The following is a 21,153-nucleotide window of genomic DNA, read 5'->3' as shown; positions in this document are numbered from 1 at the left end:
TTTACAGCAGGGGCAGTTTGACCCGATCATGCCATAATGCCCACCCCATTGCCCACTTTGCCGCCAACCCCCACCGACCTGGCTGCAAAGCTTCCCAGAGGAGGCAGCCAGAGAGGTCGGCAACGGTGGTTTAGTGGTTGCTTAAGAGTGAAATTATTTGTAGAAAATGAAATCACAATTAAATACAGACCCTTCCGCTCCTAGGCTCTCGGATCTCCCTCTCTGCTCCTTGTTTGAGTGGAATATTGTTCTCCAAACTGCCGACTTCTCTTCCTTCTCTCTTAAATGTAAATGACTTTAATTATACATTAGTGTCTTTCTGTCCCATCTATGGCTGGGAAGCAAAGAAACAGAACTAACTCACTTTTGTTGTGGTGTGCTAATGTCATCATAGGTAGAGTTCTCAGCTCCCTCCTGAGATGTCGCGGCTGTTGAAATTAGAAAATAAAAAATCAATTATTATTTAGGAAGGATTTTGTTTTAGAATGATTTAATTAAGATGAAAATTCAATAAATCGGAAAATATGGGAAGCTGCACCAATAAAAAAAATCACGCCAGCAGGTGGCACCAAACACTTGGGTTCTAGGCATTGGGGGACATGTATTACACAAGGAGAAACCGATATGCAGTACTAGGTAAAATCTGTTTAGCATAAAATTTGCTACATTTATAAAGTTATTAAACAAAAGAACTATTTATTTATTACCAGTTATTTATATATACATATTGCGCAGCGCTTTACAGAGACTATTTAGCCATTCACATCAGTCCCTGCCCCAGTGGAGCTTACAGTCTATATTCCCTACCCCATATACACACACCAAGGGTTAATATTTTTTGTCAGCAGCCAATTAACCTACCAGTATATTTTGAGTGTGGGAGGAAACCGGAGCACCCAGAGTTAACCCACAGAAACACAGGGAGAATATAAAAACTCCACACAGATAGTAGTTTGGTCACCAATGGAACTTGTGAGGCAATAATGCCATCCACTACGCCAACTGTTATCCGTACCAGTTTTTGCTTTCACAGGGGCTACTTATACCCCTTTTCCACCAAAATCCCAGGTCTGTCCCAGGGTTTGGAACACTATTCCAAGGCGGATCAGACCCGGGATTCACCCAGTTACCACTGCGGCGCTGACCCGGGAATATCCCAGGTCGGCGCAGTTCACACTGCACACGGGTGCAGGGCCAGTGCTTGGCGATTATGTCATCACCAAGTGCCGGAAAGTTCAGCTGTCCCCTGAACGGCAAACCGGAGCGGACCGGCGCCCGGGGGGGGCTCATTCGAGAGGCTGGATGATGTCACAGCTGTTACCGGGGAGACAGGCAGGAAGAGATTACAGCCTCCCCATATGAAGCGGGGACGGGGTAAAAACCGGAATGGACCAGACAATACGGGGAGGTTGTGATCTCTCCCTCTCCAGTGACAGCTTCTGAATACCACCCAATCACCATGCTGGAAACGGGTCCTGGGTCAGAAGGCCCGGGTTACCCATTTCCACTGAGCCTGAGCCGCTACCTGGGTTGACACAGGTATAGCCCGGATATTTTGGCCAGTCGAAAAGGGGTATAAGATTTTATAAATGTTGTGCCATGTCCCCTGCTGCCTATATACTAATTTGCACTGCTACTCCCCATATTATGGCAATATCGCTATACTATTATTATGAAAGCATTATTTTGGAATGTAGTATTTTTATGCATCTAATAATTGATACAATACTTTACTCTACAGTTTGAAACTAATCTCCCAGTCCAGCTAGAGCAATTTTAGTCAGGATCTGGTTAAAACCCCAAGGGCTGAACATTTTCCACATTATGGGGACTATGGCCCTCATTCAGAGCCGTACGCTCTGAGCAGAGCGCACGCTCTGAATGAGGGCTGGCCTCCATGAGAATGGAGCGTCCTCCTGGACGCTCGTATAGCTGTGGGTCACCACCCACAGGCTATACGAGCATGCATTTTGATGGCCGCGATGGTCGTGAACATCGCGACCATCGAAACTGCGAGCCGGAGCCTGCGGTTGAGGTTTTCAACCGCAAGCTCCGGAGTGATTTTGGCTCTATCAGAGCCATCACTCCCACTGATATCACTAGTGATGTCAGTGGGCCGGCTTCTGACGGGAGGCGTTCCCATGGGAACGCCCCCGTCAGGGAGGCACGCCCCCGGCACGCCTACCAAAGGGGGCGTGCTGTCAATCAACATCGACAGCACGCCCCCTTTGATCAGACACAACGAGCGAAGGACTTTCCTTCGCTCGTCGCGTCTGGTGCATGCGCACGACGGAGCTCCCTCCGTCGTGCGCATGCTCAGTCCAGAACATCGACCCACTTGCGAGCGGACAGCCGCTCGCGAGTGGGTCTGAATCGGCCCTATATACTAAGCAGTGTTAGGAGACAGAGTGAAAAGTGATAAGGTGCCAGCCAATCAGCTCCCAACTGTCATTTTTCAAACAAAGCCTGTGAGATGACAGTTGGGAGCTGATTGGCTGGCACCTTATCACTTTTCACACTGTCTCCCAACACTGCTTAGTAAATAGACCCCTATAACACAATTATGCATTAAATTTGTTGAAAATATGTTGAGGATTTATATGATCATAAACAGTTCCTGATATTTACACAGCGGGATTGCAAGGAAAATTTGTGTCTGACAAACGTACCCGATAGATTACCTGACTTACTGCACAGAGTCAGGTGTGCGCTCTGGATGCTGAATGCAGGGTGGTTGGGCGAACGCAGGCGTGCCAGTGTGTTGGGACGGCGTTGCAGGGGTGTACATAAATTATCCACTGTGATACCATACACAGCCTGAGGCCTCATAGCGTGCGCAGAAGTCAGCAATTCCTGAGTGAGATCTGACCTGCCATAACTGTGCGTATGGGTCCGATGTTACCGATTGTTTCACTATGTTGGCCAAGTATACGGATATGAGTAAGGGGAAGTGGGCGTCCTTATGTTAGGCTGCGATCGCAATGGGCATGCACAACATTTACATGTCACCACTGATATTAGCAACTGCGTTGCGTGCGTATAAGAATAGCGCTCCGTAGTGAATCAGTACCTAACTCCACTCTAACTTGTAGTGTTCTGTGTAGAGGGCAGTGAGAGTGATGGATATAGATAAACATGTTAAACGGAATCGGTATGAAATACCGCCGGCAACGGCAGCCCGACACTGGAACAGATCCCGGCAGCGGCAGCCCGACAGCGCTGGAAATCCCGATCGTCCCTACGCAAGTATTAACTAACCTAACCTACCCCCCTAACCCTAACCTCCCCCCCAAGTGCCTAACCCTAATCCCCCCTGGAAGTGCCTAAACCTAACCCCCCCTTTCCCCGCTGCCTAATCCTAAGTCCCCCGGGAGGGTGCCTAACCCTGACCTCCCCCCGGGGGTGCCTAACCCTAACCCTCCCTCCCCCTAGCCCAACCCTAACCTCCCGGGAGGGTACCTAACCCTAAGTCCCCCCCGGGAGCCCTAAACCTAACCCTCCCCCCCGCGGCTGTCCGCTCGCGGCACCCGGCATCTCTTTGATCGGGATGCCGGGCGCCGGGGAAATGAGCGGCGTCTACATCTAGACGCCGGGCATTTCACCCTCGCCGGTATATGACAGTCGGGAAGCCGGCTATTGGTATAAGGTCAGCTGGCTTCCCAATTGCATCCCTGTCGAACAGCTGTATTTCCAAACTTTGTCCTCAAGTCACCCTAATAGTCCAGGTTTTTAGGATATCCATGACTGAGCAAAGACGGCTAAATCACAACTAATGAGCTACTAATTTAGTCACCTGTGCTCAAGATCACTTAAAAAAAACGGGCATTAATAGGAAACAAGCTCCAGAAAGTTTCACTTTACGGAGCTTGATGCATATGGGGAATGCGGTCAAACCTCCTACAAAGGCATTTTCAGAGGTTTGATCGCATTTTTGGGGATCGTGCATCCAGTCCTGCATGTGACCAGGCCAGTGAACTTAATAGGAGATGTGACTGACAACCGATGCACAGGTGAGCAAAAAGTTGCTAAAACCAATGCAGACTGCCCGGAATCAGGTTTTTTTTTTTTTTTTTTGTATAGAAGTTTATAGAATAAAATCAGACATCTGATTGAGGAGTGTACCAGTATTCAGCAACAATCCCAATATCGGTCCGTATTCAGAGATGGACGCTATGATGATATATTTGCAGTTGAGCGATTATTGATAAACTACGCATGTGTCAAGGTACATTACCGTAGTCGCCTGCAGCAACTTTTTCCTCGCATGTGATTGGCAGTCAGGGATAGTTTGTGGGAGGTAACGGGAAGCGATGACAAAGAACGCAGACGTGTCGCAACCATTTTTCTGGGTATGTCACAGCCTGCACCTGAAAATGGCTCCGGCGTCTGCATTCTTGCGCCCATTCTGAGTAGCATTGGGGTATGAAAACCTAATGATCTGTACACCCTAAATGTCGCTATTTAGCGTTGTAAGTCGCACAAGAAATAAATGCTTTCCAGACTTTGATTGTGGTTCCAAAGCACAAAAAGATATTATTCACCAAAAAGCACATAGTTACACACTGTGATCTAAATGCAATTAGCGCAAACAAATTATACGATCACAAGGTACAGTACGCATGCGCTCTGGATCCAGATTTCCCGGCATCAACTATGAAACCTCCGTCAACTGAAAAGAAAGATGACTAACTATCAGATCCAGCGTGCTTGCTTATGTACCCTTACAGAGATAGGCAATACAATAGAACAAGTTGGCATAATCCCATTGGTTCTTCTTCCTGGTTCTTCTGTTACGATACAGTTCATAGGTCAGTTTGTATTGTAATAGTTCAGCCTCCAACAGCTCTTTGTGTCCATTTTCCCACCGAAGAACAAGTCTAAACTGGCTAATAAACATTACAGAGTACATTTCAATGCCTATCTCTCTATGATCCATACTTCGCAGGCGCATGTTGCAATTTCCTCGCCGATGGAACCGAAAGTCTGCAAATAAACAGTGGTTTAGAATAGCACCAAACACAGTCTGCTTATCATGTACTAAACCTTAGATCTCAAATCCAGTCACTTCATAACATAATAATGAATATAACCTTGAATATTAACCTTAATGCTAGGAAATGTGTGCAATGTGTAAGTGTAAGGGTATTAAGAAAATACGCTAGTTAGCGCTGTGCGTCTACGTGTTTGTGGGGTGCACCGTGAAACGTGTTTTGCAGGGTTGTTCCTATTATGGGTATTAATAAATGTACGTATAGTTTTAGTAAGGACTTTTAATAGTGTTCTATTGCGTAGGAGACGCACGATGCTAAATAATAACATAGCCCTATGTACGGATATTGTGAGATTCGCTAAAATGGCGTTGGGAGGCCATTCGCAAAATGGCGTCTTGTTGCCAGTCGCAAAATGGCGTCGTGCAGATTTTGATTTTAACAGACTCTGTCTCAGCCAATCATCCGGCTTCGACAGTCCACCCATTGATAGCAAACAATACGCTATCACACTCTGATTTTAAAATTCATTTAGGCGTACACTATTGGCATATTATTTAATGTTATATTTTGGGATGGCACAAGGTGGTTCTTAAACCATCAATAATGAGTCTTTGAGGGGGGACATAAAACTACCCTTATACGAACACCGCAGATCTTGGGAGACCATGGGAAACATGAGGGGATGCACCTAACCTATAAAGGAAGTCTTGAAGGGGATAGGGACTTACATTAGGATGTTTAAAATGACATTTAATAATACATTTCATGCATGGCTAAAACTATACATCATCTGATGGTACATTCCAGTTCAGGGTTGTAATGCAGTCCTTCATTTACCTCAGTATTCATACTGTTACTACTGACCACCATTGTAATTTAATTCCTTCGATTTACCTTATCTTTACATTTTCCACATTTCAACACAATAGGAACACATTTGACACATAAGCCAATTACTATGATGACAACCAATATGAGGATCAGGAGTTTACCTATACTAGCAACCATTTCCTGGACCCACTCTCCTAGGCCAGAGAACCATTTCACTGGGTTCAACCAAGAAACCCATTCTTCTACCTTTTCCTCTACTTCAGCCACTGAAGCATTATGGTTCTTTCGAAATTTCCATTTTAACTGCAGAATTTCGTCCATCTTCCAGTCTATCACCTCCTTGGGGTCACTAGTATCATTTGTGATGTATGTGCAACACTTTATACCAAATTGGGTGGCTAAGGTCACACAGTACCCTCCAGTGACAGCTGTTAAATAATTTAACACTAGTTTATGTTGCACCAGTTCTTTCTTGTAGGCCTGTAACTCCTTACCTGTGTACCTAAACGTGTCATCATACATCTCGGTGATATTATCTATTAATTTAGCAAGATCTTGAATACAGTATATTGGAAATTTAGAGTACTCCGAGCGATCCTGGTGGGATCCAATGCTACTAAAATTTGAAATCCAGTTGTTTCACTAATTAACTGTGTGGCTTTATGTACATCACCAGGTATCATGCTTCTTTTGTCACGGTGTTCATACTGTGTGTGTGAAGAAATGGTGATGGGTGTGTTTTTATGAATACCAAGCATTTCACCATGTGTAAGGGTCATAACCTCTGGGACTACTCTTCCCAGATAACAAACTTCTGAACTCGAAGAGAGTCACTTATATGCTTTCCTACCACATATAAAGTATACATCGTCGGGGAGAACATAAGGAATAGAATGCATCATAATCATCCCTCCCGAAACAGAGTCGCAATTGACAGGTCTACGTTACCTGCCTCGATTCCGCCTTGTCTCTCCACCGGTTGGCTGACCTTCTTACAGTGAGTGGAATGGACCCAGGTATCTCTCTCTGCCACTTTCAAGGAAGTTGTACTTGTCAGCAACACCTGATACGGACCTTCCCACCGATCTGTCAAACAACCTGAACGCAAGAAATTTTTGATCATAACAAATTCTCCAGGTTCAACATCATGACAGTTTGTTTCTGGCATATCACGTGGCAACAATTTCAGTTTCTGCTGTTGCTGCTTTAACGGTTTACTCATTGTTATAAGATACCTTACAGTAACCTTGTTGAAACTTTTCAAATCTTCCTGCGGACTTATAATCAAATGAAGTTGTCTACCAAACAGTATTTCAAAGGGGCACAGATTGAGAGGGGGTCTAGGAGTTGTCCTGATACTATGAAGGACAAGTGGTAGTGCTTCTGGCCACCCCAGTCCAGTTTCTGCCATGATCTTACTTAATTTATTTTTAATAGTACCATTCATCCTCTCCACCTTGGTGCTGGCTTGTGGTCGGTAAGGGGTGTGAAGTCTACTATTAATACCCATCAACTTACACATGTCCTGGAAGACATCACCTGTGAAATGAGTACCTCTATCACTTTCAATAATTCTAGGGATACCGTATCTGCATACAAACTCCTGAACAATTTTCTTAGCATTAAATGCAGCAGTATTAATGGCAGCTGGGTATGCCTCAACCCAATTAGAAAACACATCAGTGCACACTAATACATACTTGAGATTCCTGCAGGGTGGTAATTGGATGAAATCAATTTGTATTACCAGAAAAGGTCCGTCGGTCGGAGGAATGTGGGATGGCTCGGTAGGGATTGTTTTCCCAATGTTTTTCCTCAAGCAGGTCAAACAGGACATTGCTGTCTTTTCCACTTGGGAGGAAAAACCCGGTGCACACCAGTATGCTCTCACCAACTTGCACATACCTTGCTTTCCCAGGTGAGTCAGACCGTGCGCTGCCTCAGCCAGGCTTGGGTAGTATGCCTTGGGTGCCACCGGCTTACCTTGTCCAGAGGCGAGCTTAGCGAGGACAGAAAACCTCCCGTGGAGCAGAAGGGCAAGAGGACTCTTGCCCACATCCCTTGGACCTCCAGACTGCCTTTTCCTGAATGGAACACAAATTTTGCATCTCAATTAATTTCTGCATATCAATCGTTTGAAACATCATTTGGTTAATTGGCATGTTTATTCTTAAACCTGCTGCCCATTTGGCAGCTTCATCTGCCCTGTTATTGCCCAGTGACACCGGATCATCCTCACATGTATGGGCTTTACCCTTAATTACGGACACTGCCTTAGGCAATTGGATCGCTGTCAGTAGTCCTTTTATATGTCTGGAATGTATGACTGGTGTGCCTGCTGCTGTCATAAAATTTCTCAGATGCCATAGAGCACCAAAATCATGTACTACCCTGAAGACATACCTAGAGTCAGTGTAGATATTAGCAGATTTGCCTTTTGCTAATTCACACGCTCTTCTTAGTGCCACCAGCTCCGCCACTTGGGCCGAGTGAGGTGGACCAAGAGGTGCGGCTTCTATGATGTCTTCGTCATTTACAAAAGTATAACCTGTACATAACTCTCCAGTGTCAGTCTGTCTATGACAACTCCCATCCGTGTAAAATGTCACATCTACATTTTCTAAAGGTGTGTCCCATATGTCAGGTCTTGCAGTAAAGGTCTGATTCAAATATTCCATACAATCATGTGCATCACTATACCTACAGATCTCACCTTCCACCAGCGACTCACCTCTCTCCACCCTTTGTGCATCCTGAGGCACATATGGTAAATACGTTGCTGGATTTAACGTACTGCGCCGCTTAATGGTGATGTTTGCAGGTGCTATTAGAGTTAATTCCCATTTCGTGAACCTAGCTGAGGAGAAATGTCTGGTTTGGGCAGAATTTAGCAAAGCAGATACAGCATGGGGTGTATAGACAATCATATCATGGCCTAATACTACATCCTCACTCTTACTGACCAATAGAGCAGTTGCTGCTACACTTCTTAAACACGTTAGGAGTGATCTTGCCACAGTGTCCAATTGTGCACTGTAGTATGCTACGGGCCTACTGGTATCACAATGTTTTTGTATGAGGACACCTGCTGCGCAACCATTAGCTTCCGTACAGTACAAATCAAACGGTTTTTCAGAATCTGGTAATCCCAATGCAGGGGCTTTTGTCAGACTGTCCTTAAGATTAAGGAAAGCCTGCTCTGTTTCCTCTGTGTGTATGACACGATCGGGCCTTGAGGAAGAGACTAAATGCTGTAATGGTAAAGCCAAAATAGAAAAACCTGGGATCCACATTCTGCAGTATCCACACATTCCCAAGAAGGTACGGATTTGCTGTTGGTTCTGCGGCAGTGTCATGGTCTGTATGGCCTGGATTCTGTCAGTGGTCAGATGTCGTAATCCCTGGGTTAGACAGTGTCCCAAATATTTGATCCTAGTCTGGCATGGCTGTAATTTGTCCTTAGCATCCTTGTGTCCTGTCTGTGAGAGATGAAGCAACAGTAGTTTAGTATCATTTAAACATGACATAAACGAAGCAGAACATAACAATAAATCATCTACATATTGTATTAGTACAGATCCATTGGCAGGTTGAAAAGATTGTAAACAGTCGTGTAAGGCCTGGGAGAAAATACTGGGGCTGTCTATGAAACCCTGGGGCAATCGTGTCCATGTGTATTGTACCCCCCTGTATGTAAATGCAAATAGGTACTGAGTCAGGATGAAGAGAAACAGAGAAGAAGGCAGAACAGAGGTCAATGACTGTAAAATGGGTTGCATTTGGTGGGATCTGCATGAGGATGACAGCTGGATTCGGCACTATGGGGAATTGGCTCTCTACTACCTTATTAACCCCTCTAAGGTCCTGTGCCAGCCTATAACCCCTCCCACCACTCTTCTTCACAGGAAAGATGGGACTGTTGGCTACACTGGCTGTACGGACTAAAAGTCCCTGTTGTAATAACCGCTCAATTATGGGATAAACCCCTATCTCTACCTCCTGATTTAATGGGTACTGGGGAATTTTTGGAGCTTGCCTACCGCTTTATAGATTTACCATTACTGGAGCTACATTTGCCATTAATCCAGTGTCCTGTCCATCTTTGGTCGAAAGTGAACCTGGTATTTGGGATAGCATTTGCTCTACCTGAGATGGATTTTTATCTGAAACAGTAGAGTGAAACATTAACCTTTGGGGAGTGTCCAGTATATCCTTCACCTCGTGCGCAATGCTCTCTGGGATATCTAGAAATATACCATCAGGGGTACAATAAATGACACATCCCATTTTACATAATAAATCCCTTCCCAGTAGGTTAGTAGGGGCCGCTGCTGCCAGGAGGAAGGAATGCCTGGTATGCAATGGACCGATAGTAACCTCTGCAGAACTGGTTAAAGGATAATGTTGCACTTTACCAGGTACACCCATTGCTGGTACTGTTTCACTGGTCACCTGTAAATTAGATGGAGATTTTATCACTGATCTGGTCGCCCCTGTGTCTACAAGAAAAGAATGTTTAGTACCAGCTACATCAATTAACATTACAGGTTCTTCTCTAACATCCCCAGTTAACCTGACTGCCTGTAGACTACAGGTGTAACCTGACCCCTAGAGCTGACTATCTTCTTCCAGCAAAGCATTCACTGCTGCGACGTGAGCAGGTGATGGCTGGAATTGTCCTTTCTGTTGTGTGTGCCCCTTCTGTGGGTATGTTCGGTGTTCCCTGGTTTGGCATTTCCCATTTCCTAGCCTTACAGAACTTACTTATGTGGCCCTCCTGGTTACATCTATAACACCTTCATGGTTGACGTGTTGTGAAAGGTTGTTGTTGTGTGGGTTGGGAATGATGAATGATTGTGGTTGAGTATAGGGATAAGGGTTTGGAGGTTGTGTGGGATGAGTGTATTGTGGCTGTGTGTGATAAGATTGCTGAGGTGTTATTTGCATTCCTTCCAGAGCTTGAATACTAACAGCCATTAGTTTCTCGCTCTGCATTTCTCTCTTCCTAAAGATGTTTTTATCATGTTCAATTGTAGATTCCCTGAGTGTCCCCACTGTAACTCCCCTCCACCCAGGAAGTGAGGTCTGAACCCTGGCTTTTAGAGAGTCCTTAAGACCATCCATAAGCACTGTGATTGTCATTTCCCTGTAATGGGTGTTGTCTTTTATATCCTCAATACCTGCGTATTGGGTAATAGTCTGCAGCGCTCTGGTAAAATAATCTGCTGCAGACTCACTTTCTTTCTGCTTAATCGTGAAGATTTTACTCCAGTTAACAATTAATGGGAAAAATATAGCCAATTGGGTGACAATGTGGGTTATATTGTCCTGATTACCTACACCAGTTATGGGACTATCTCCATTCAATACACAATCCGTGATAAACTTTTTCACATCGGTATTGTGTGGAAGACATGCCCGTAATACCACTTGCCAATCTTTATTGGTTGGCTCATGAGCATTACCTAAATCCTTTACAAATCTCTGGCACTTTGCTACTTCTTTCCTAGGGTCAGGGAAATCTGTCATTATGGAACGTAGTTCTGCTCTTGTCCATGGACAATGCATCGCTACATCCCTTGTGGCCACTACACCATGCACGTCTGGATTCCCATTGGGAACAGTTATTGTCCGGACGAGATGGATGCCTGCCATAATGCTACCTTTGGCCTGATTACCTAGTTGAGGGTTCAGCCTACTGCTACTACGTATGGTATTAGTAATCTCTGCTACTGTTAAAGCGGGTGTTAATACTTCCTGTACTGGTGGGGCTACCTCCATTTCTGGTACTAGCGGGGCAGCTACCTGTGCTTGCTGTGGTGGTACATTTAACATTTGTGCAACATGGGAAAGAGCGGACATAACAGGTTCATCATCTGCATCATAAACATGTTCCTTATAGTTACTTAGAAGAGGGTACAAGTTACTTGTTACATTTTTATGAGTTTTTAGATCGACTGTACCTTCACCCCCATCCGCATAGGGCGGTGGTGGTGCGCGTGCACTACTGACATTACCTTCCGCAACGCTACCTCGCTGTGCGTGCGCGCTACATTGCAGCGCGCATGCAATGCTATTTGCGTACGCGCTCCCTTGCGTCGTGCACGAGACGCTAGTTTGCATCGTGTGCACACCGCTAAGCCACATATCCCCCTCGTGCTGCCACAACTTCAAGCAATCGTTAAACTTTAACCTTTTCTTCAGAGACTTCACTAAACATATACTGTCTCTGAGATTGTTCAGAACCTCCGAATCAAAGCTACCAATCTTAGGAAAAGGTGTTCTACACTTCTTGGTCATTTTGACCCATATGTCGCAGTATGCCTCGTCTCCATCTCTGCACCATCCCCGGGCCACCCACGATCGGCTGCGTGGCGCTGCCCGGCCAGGCCCCTGCCAGTTCAGATGTCAGCGCTTCCGCGTCAGGTGGATTTCATACCACCTGAAGCGGAAGCGCTGACAGCTGATTTGGCAGTGGATGGGCTGTGCTAGACAGAGGGAAGCATTGCCGGAGCCGGGCTCCACCTTCCGGCTCACGGACGGAGACGGGCACAGGAGCAGGGATTCAGGTAAGTGTTTTTGTTTTTTTTTTGTGAATTTTTCGTTGTATATGTAAGGGGCACTGCTGGGGGAGGCACTACTGGAGGGCACTATATTGGAAGCACTTCAAGGGGGGACCACTAGTGGAGGCACTGGCACTGCTGGGGGTCACTGCTGGAGGGAGGCACTACTGGGGGCACTGGCACTGCTGGGGGGAGGCGCTACTGGGGGCACTGGCACTGCTTGGGGGGTACTATCTAATGGGCACTACTGGGGGCACTAAATAAGGGGCACTGCATAGGGGGGACTACTACTGGGGGCACAATATAAGTGGCACTGCATATGGGGGACCACTACTGGGGCTCTGGCACTGCTGGGGGGGCACTACAGGGGCACTATATAAGGGGCACTGCATAGGGGTGACCACCACATAAGGCACTGCATAGGTGGGTCTACTACTGGGGGCATTATATAAGTGGCACTACATAGGGAGGACTACTACTGGGGGCAGTATATAAGGGGCACTACATAGGGGGAGGACTACTACTGGTGGCAGTATATAAGGGGCACTGCATAGGGGGAGGACTACTACTGGGGGCACTATATAAGGGGCATTACATAGGGAGGACTACTACTGGGGGCCTCTGTCGCACGCACCTACTTATACATGTGTGTGTGTGTAGACTTATATAATGGAAACCCCTCCCTGAGAATCCTGCGTTTGCCCCTGCAAAGGTCAGTTTGTATTGTAATAGTTCTGCCTCCAACAGCTCTTTGTGTCCATTTTCCCGCCGAAGAACAAGTCTAAACTGGCTAATAAACATTACATTACAGAGTGCATTTCAATGCCTATCTCTCTATAATCCATAATTCGCAGACGCATGTTGCGATTTCCTCACCGATGGAACCGGAAGTCTGCAAATAAACAGTGGTTTAGAATAGCACCAAACACGGTCTGCTTATCATGTACTAAACCTTAGATCTCAAATACAGTCACTTCATAACATAATTAATAATGAATATAACCTTGAATATTAACCTTAATGCTAGGGAACCTTTCTATGTAGGTGTGCAATGTGTAAGTGTAAGGATATTAAGAAAAGACACTAGTTAGCGTTGTGCGTCTACGTGTTTGTGGGGTGCACCGTGATACGTGTTTTGCAGAGTTGTTCCTGTTATGGGTATTAAGAAATGTACATATAGTTTTAGTAAGGACTTTTAATAGTGTTCTATTGCGTAGGAGACGCACAACGCTAAATAATAACATCGCCGTATGTACGGATTGTGAGATTTGCTAAAATGGCGTTGGGCGGGCAGTCGCAAAATGGCGTTGTGCAGATATTGATTCTAACAGATTCTGTCTCAGCCAATCATCCGGCTTCGACAGGGGTTACTGAAATCTGTGATCATCGTATGATCTGAGAGCGAAGCGGCATCTTTGTACACAGGTCACTTGGATTTGCGAAGCCGCAGGTAGGCGCCTCATTACAAATCCGGCTGCGACAATTGCACATTTTGCACACCAGCTGTGTACACCGATGCAGCGCCGGCGGCATTAGCGTCCATCTCTGAGTCACGCCCGTCCCCTTTTCAACAGAATGGCGCGGTGACGTTGGTAATATAATAATGTCAGTGTTTACAAGCACCAATCTCTTTGCAATCAATCAATGCTGCTGACAATTTTTAAACCATAGATTATAAAAGACTTACTTAAATTAGGTCTTCTGTATCCAGATCTGCAGGAACAGAAATATGTAAATAAAATTGATGAGAAAAGTCATTACTAATATTATTATTATTATATTAGTCCCCTATTTACGGGTAGCGGGTAGCCATGCTGTGACCATGTGACCAGTGTTTTTACCTGGAACCTGACCAGGACGTCTGAACTGAAATTAAGACTTTATCTCCTCGTGAATTTCATTTATGGGTCTTTTGATACCATCCCTGTACTTTTATTAAATATGTTACTTTATCTGGCTTCAACGCTTTCCTATCCAGCGCAAAACAGATCAGTGGTGTCATATCCAAGGGCCTCCCCCTCCCCCTAACCCTCCGTTCCTGCAGCCTAAACCTACCCCTACCCCTAACCCCAATACTTCTAGGCCCGTGTTCAATTTGGAGCACAAAAGCCGTTTTTGCTTGTTTTTGGCAAAAACTTTTCGCAGGTGACATCATTTTTGCCTGCAGAAGTGGGGTTTTGGGGTGCAACGTTGCGGGAACCCCCGTGCAGCCTTCAGACAGTCCCCCAAAGGTAAACTGTCAAAAAAATTTTTTTAAAAAGACTTAAGAACACCCAAAAAAAATGTTGGGGGACAAAGATAAAAACTAGCGAACTTGACTCTGGGGGGGTCCCCAAGTATGCCCAAAGTGTTTTTTTCATTGCAGGGGTTTGAGGCAGGTGGATTTTTCACAATTTTTTAAACTTCACTTTAGCAACTTTAAAACATGCTGACCCCCATTTTCAAGTACCCCAAATTTTCTGGGATAAGTAATTTTCTGCAAAAAAATCGGAATACTATTCTTCACCACTTATACAAAAACGCTATTTAGCAGCTATTGAGCCCGTTTAAAAACACCAAAATACCTTCAGCAAGCCAAATCGGGGGGTACCATAGGGAACCCCCATGTCAGAGCATCTTTTGGGGGGTGTCAGGCTGATTTCCCCAAATCTGACAGGACTTTCCGCTTGTTTAAGTTTCGCCGGGTCCCGTTTTCGCCTACTTTCAAATGAAAATACGGGGATAAGCAGGCACGCGTCGATACTTTTCCGCCTGCAAAACACGCGATGTAGGCGAAAAGTCCGGGAAGCAAAAAAGAATCGCGGGTCCGCTCAAATTGAATACGGGCCCTAGTTGGGATGCTTGTGCCGGGATTCTGACTGGTGTAGGGATTTCAGCACCGGAAACCGACAGCCAGGATATAAACTACATCTCGTGTTTAATAAAACCTGCAAACAGACATGTACAAACAGTACAGTACATTTATTGTTGTATAAAGTTGGAAAACAAAACAAAACAGAAAACCTGCAGTTTTCCCATAATTAAATATAGTGACTGCCGCAAATCTGACCACATACCTCATATACTGTATGAGCAAGGTCATAACAGGGGTACAGAGACCCAAGAAAAAAGGATTTAAACTTGAAAATTTACCAGTATTACATACAATATGTGACATTTTTAGATTTTACAGTTCACTAAATCTACTTAACACACAACTTACCCTAAATCATATTTTCTGCCTTTGTCCTTGCGGAATAAGTTCCCAAGTCTTTTACTTTTTCCACCAATACTAAAATTTAGATTAAAAAAGTGACTAAAGATTTGTAAAAGAAAAAAATGGCAAAGAACTACAGTCATTAAATACTCATTACCTACAGTGAAAGCGGGCGGTTCTGAGGGCTGAGCTAATATGTCAGGAGACAGGCGGCTATCCATTAACTAAGAAAGAACATGCCATCGATGTTAATCACCAATGGCTCCATCCAGGATCAACCCTCCAATGCCCACCCTCCTACAGAGAGTGGGGGAAAATGGTTACAAAGTACCTGGACCTGTGGGTGGGTGCTGCCGAGGAGGCCAGCCACGCCCACAACATAACATGGCCACACCCCCTTCAATGGATGGTGCAGCATATTAAATAGGGATCCGGTATTCCCAACATGGACATGTCCCTAATACTGGGGTTTGGTAGATCTATTCTCAAGCAGGCCCTGTGTACAGAAGCAAGTGAAAACTGAAGCATTGCACAGTTTAGTACTGACAAGAAATAGGGCTTAGTGTTAGGAAATGGGAGCGGATTTAGCAGACAAGCAGGTACATACAATTTAAAACGACAGCAACAAAATAACAAATGTATGGGAACACATGCTGGGAAACATTCAAACAGAACGGGTGAATTAGAATGGATGAGGGCAGAATTAGAATATAGTGGGTGTAACAAAGACTCAATTGGATGATGGTCATAACTGGGCGGTGAGAAGGATTGATCATGTGTAGGCGCGATAGGACAGGGGGTGGAGATATGCAAAACATGGTTTATGACTTGCCAAGTGGCAGGACGCTTATGACTTTGATTGTACGTCCTTATGGGTATATGAGGAAAGAGAGACATCGGTAAACACCAATTGGTGTTTGCTATGAACCATTGTATAAAAATTCATTGTAATGTACCAGTGAGGGGGCACTTAAGGGTCTATTTATCAAATAATACTTGCAGGATAATCCCAGAAAACACCCAATTTTGGGGTTATCCGCAAATATTAAGGATCCCCCATTGTATGAAGGAGGAACCGCAGCGGATATCTCCATATCTACCGCGGTCCCACAGCAGCTGCAGCCCCTGTAGGCTTCTATGGAGGCTGCGAAGCTGTCAGTGTTACCAAGCTTGGCCCCGATAGGATAAAGCCATCTATAATTAGTAGCTATGGGCTACTAATTCGCTACATTTTTTGCCTTCCTCACCTTCTCCCCCTGGTGCTCTTGCCGAATGGACGCAACTCTCTCACACTTAATAGCCATGCAGACCCTGCTAACTCACTGCAAGTACACTATACTACCACACTATATTTAAGGGGCATAGTACTACCATCCGCTGGTGCATTTACCACTGCCTGACGCACTACAATGCCCAGAGGTACCCTTAAGCTCCAGGCTGCATTATTGCTACTGTTACACCTGTCAGATCCCTGTGTGGGATGCAATCGGGAAGCCGGCTGACGTAAGCCCGACAGCCAGCTTCCCGACTGCTTTATCCCGGCGAGGGTTAAATGTTGAAGTGATGCCGGGCGCCGCGAGCGGACAGCAGCGGGAATTAGGTTTAGGGCTCCCGGGGAGACTTAAGATTAGGCACCACCCCGGGAGGGTTAGGGTTAGGCTAGAGGGAGGGTGGGTTAGGTTTAGGCACACCCCCCCCCGGGGGACGTAGGGTTAGGCAGCGGGGAAGGGGGGGGTTAGGTTTAGGCACTTAGAGGTAGTTTTAGGGTTAGGCACAGGGGGGGGGGGGGAGGTTAGGGTTAGGCACCCCTAAGGAGGGTTAGGGTTAGGTAGGTTAGTAAGTACTTACCTAGGGACGATCGGGATTTCCAGCGCTGTCGGGCTGCCGCTGCCGGGATCTCTCCAGCTGTCTGCCTCACGCTGCGATATTCGAACTCACGGCCATGCGGCCAGCGGTATTTCATACCGCTTCCTCCTGTGTCTTTCTATTGCTTATTGAGTCTACCTGGTTCAATAAACCTAAGAACTGGTTAAGCAGTACCACGTGTGGACTAACCGCCGCCAGCACCAAACAACTGCGCAACTCACTTATACACTTTGGGCCTGTGTATTCTCTCCTGGCTGGTAAATTGGCCGGACAACAACTACATCCAGCATCACTGTGCTGCACACCACACTGTTCGGCTACTATGCCAATAGTACAGTCACATAAAGGCAAAGAAACTAATATTTTAAATAAATACTGTTGTACGTACATACCATGTGGAAAGACAATGTTTGAGTATAATATGCATAAATTATTATTGCCATTAATAAAAAAAAGCATTTAAATTGTTGAAAGTACAAGAGTTTCATAATTCAGAATGGAGACAGAAGGAACGGACCAAAGTATGTGAAAATGAAAATGAGATTAGCGGAGACTGAAGCTGAAAAACAGATTGCAGAAAAATAGCCGGTCTAACCCCAAAAAGTGCACAAACAACAAGGAAAACAACAATAATACTGTGTCATGGAATGACAATATAGGAAAATATTGATTGCTATGTAACCATGTAGTTGTAGACATTCTATAATGATCTATGTAAGGTACTGACTTGCTTGTTGCTACATTACTGTTGCCGACATCATCATATGTATCACTGGAGCTTGTGGAAACTAAAAAAAAAATAATAATAATAATAAAAAAGGTAGCGAGCAAATGCGGATGTCCGGAGTTCTGCGATTAAATGTACACATGGGCGTAGGAACGGAAGGGACAAGTTTAAGTTAAAAGACGGCACATTACACCTCATCCTCCTCCTCTGTGCGTTGCAGGGGCTGTGCAGCCTATTGCTATGAAGCACAGCCCATGACCATCCGCGGCCGCTGCTTCAGTCCCTAAGTGCCCAGCAACAGGTAAGTTGGTGGGAGGAAGGGGGCCCTCATTGCATGGAGGCAGGGTCATTGGAACGATTTTTAGGTTACCCCCCCTTACATAAAATCATTCTGACGCCCCTGCATGACCGGACAGCTCACAGACATCTCTGGTCATCAATCTCACCCACGTGAACAATACTCCCAGCTCATACAGGGAGCTTGTGCAATTCCGCTTTTCCTCCATCAAATGTCATAAAATATTATATATATATATATATATATATATATATATATATATATTATGCACACGCATACTCTATATATTGCAAAAGTAGCTCCTTAAGAGTTGCTCAGTAGTTCCGTGGCCTTATCAAGAATGATTTATTTATTTTTATACAGGGTAGAACTCCAAGGCCAAATGCTTAAATACATCAATGTGAGGCAGGGGGTGCCATTGCTACGGTGCCCAGAGGCTTAGGGGGCCCCTGACCCCGGTCATATATTGTCTATCAAGTTCCCAGAACTGCCTGTTAGGCACTTGTGTCTAGCTTGTTGCCCGGCCTGAAAAGGAGGACTTGTCAGTGCTCATATAGCTGGCGGTTTCCATCTCTCCCTCTCGGTAAAGCACCACACAGGTATGATCCTTCCCTCATGCTCTGGTTTCACTCTCACAGGCCCAGCTGAGCTGATCAGCGAGCTAAACACTGACAGACAATAGACTCCCGACAGCAGGCATTTCATACCCAACCCGTCTGGAGCTGGGGTTTAGTAATGCTTCCCCCGTGTATTCTAAACTATTCATTAAAATCAGGCTCCCAACATTGTATTTTCCTGCCGTAAAAGTCAAGTTCTTAATTAGCTAATAAGGGATGTAATCTTTTTGGGCATGTTTGCATGGATTTTCAAATTGGCGACATGTGATTTATGAAGTAGTTATTTTTACCTTTAAATACAAGTTACACAGCCCTATACAATAATAAATAATAATAGTAATTATGCACCACATCCATAGACCTCTTCACTACCTCTGTGACAGGTCCTCTTGTGTTAAGTACCGGAGTTGAATAGTCTTTGTAAACAATTAATAGGTCAATCCGCCTTATTACGTCCACCTGGCGACACATCTTGGTCTCGGTTTATTAGGAAGCCAAAGAGGCTGCTTAACAAAATAATAGACCTGACTAGTATGCTAATTAGCCTGACCAGAATGCTAATTGCAGACACTGCTCCAGGTTAGAACTGATCTGTGCTTCAAACCAAAGGGAGGGAGAGGGAAAGGTTTTATCTACAGGCTTTAATAGCCTGCACTTGGCAAAAGAGGGCCGGCCAGAGAGGTAAAACATCCTCTTTAATGGGATTATTATACTTACAGCTGTCAGATCTCATGTATAAGTCTGCTCCAGCCCCACTAGAGGAAAGAAACAGTGATGATAATTTCAAGGTCTGTATTGCGTATAGTTTGTACAGCCATATAGTCATATAGTTTGTATTGTATATATAAAACACATTTTTATATAAATATTCGGTGAAACATTTGGGAATAAAATAATCCACAGATATAACTCCAGCACATTTACTGTATTTTCAGAGAAATAAGATTATTTATTATTAATATGCAGAATCGAGTACAATGGAACAGTGCCCCCTATAAGCAAATTGTCATGAAATACAATGGAATATTTGCATATTTTTAGCTAGAGGTTAGACACAGCCACTTTAATAAGATTTAGTAAGACTGTAGTAGTGCCATTTAGTTACCCATCATGTGTCCTGGTTGTGATGTCAGGGATGATCGGAGACAGTGAAGAAGGCAAATTATGAAAATTTAGGACATCTTTGCTGGTTTCCACGCATGACACGGGGACATATCCATCTATGAGAGGACACAGAAGCCATGCGACGGTAAAAGTATATTATTCAATATAGGGACATATAATCTCATATACAGTATATATTGTTTAATCAATATAAATCAATAAATTTATATTCCAGCTCTGTCATGGACCCAACCGTATTACTGTAGAGATACAGGGAGGCTTGGAACAGCTCCCTCTAACAAAGTAAAAAAAAAAAAAAAACTCCACCCCTAAAGTCCATTGGTAGCTCTAATATTTATGTTGTCCTCTTGGCTCTTTCCATATGTACTATCAGCCTAAGGCTTTAGGCTGGTAGTACAGAAAGAGTAGGAGTCATCCCAGCCACCAGGGTGCAATCTATATTCCCACGACACCTTGGCAGCCACACTAGAAGGAGGAGGGATATGTTTGGTTTAATGGGGATATATGGCAACACTAATGACACAAAGCAGCTGACTGCCTGAGTAGACCATCATTTTGTCCATTAAATGTCTATTAAGTGGGCACGTCTTGTTGGGACCTAACCTAAGCTACTATCTTCCATTGAATCAGTTGCTTGGGTGTCCAACAGCAGGAGCAGCGGAGGCAGAAGAGGTTGCTGGGTAATAAAAACGGATGAGGTTTGGGGTTTCATACCAAGCGGCCACCCTGTAGCTTCTTAAATAATGAGAAACCAACTTAAATATTAAGTTTATTTTTTAATAGAGATAAGTGAAACTATTCATGGGGGTATGTAGACTGAATGTGAGCAAGGTCGAGTTGTAGCAATGACAGGGGAGACCGTCTCCCCTATCCAAACGGGTGACTCACGCTGTTCCCCAATATCCAAGAAGACAAAAACCCTCATGTGAGAAAGGGGAC

The 21,153-nt window shown here is 44.8% G+C and overlaps 1 protein-coding gene across 2 annotated transcripts in view; it reads right to left on the bottom strand.

Annotated features, from left to right (window-relative positions):
- The window catches only part of FYB2 (FYN binding protein 2), an 85,643-nt gene that overhangs the window by 10,130 nt on the left and 54,360 nt on the right, over positions 1–21,153 (bottom strand). Inside the window, exons 13-19 of one of the 2 annotated variants that reach the window (XM_088447887.1) lie at positions 20,195–20,309; positions 19,807–19,844; positions 18,175–18,235; positions 15,588–15,656; positions 14,073–14,098; positions 365–428; positions 191–280 (exon numbers count right to left, since the gene is read on the bottom strand). In XM_088447887.1, coding sequence (XP_088304013.1) covers positions 191–280; positions 365–428; positions 14,073–14,098; positions 15,588–15,656; positions 18,175–18,235; positions 19,807–19,844; positions 20,195–20,309 — 463 coding nt within the window. Of the gene's footprint in view, positions 1–190; positions 296–364; positions 429–14,072; positions 14,099–15,587; positions 15,657–18,174; positions 18,236–19,806; positions 19,845–20,194; positions 20,310–21,153 lie in introns of both variants that reach the window. The other variant, XM_088447886.1, reaches the window with a different exon arrangement.

Source organism: Taudactylus pleione, unplaced genomic scaffold (genome assembly GCF_031769625.1).
Source record: "Taudactylus pleione unplaced genomic scaffold, aTauple2 ptg000442l, whole genome shotgun sequence".
NCBI classification, from domain to species: domain Eukaryota; kingdom Metazoa; phylum Chordata; class Amphibia; order Anura; family Myobatrachidae; genus Taudactylus; species Taudactylus pleione.
The sequence above is the reverse complement of the archived record's forward strand: the minus strand, read 5'-3'. Positions and strand labels throughout refer to the sequence as shown.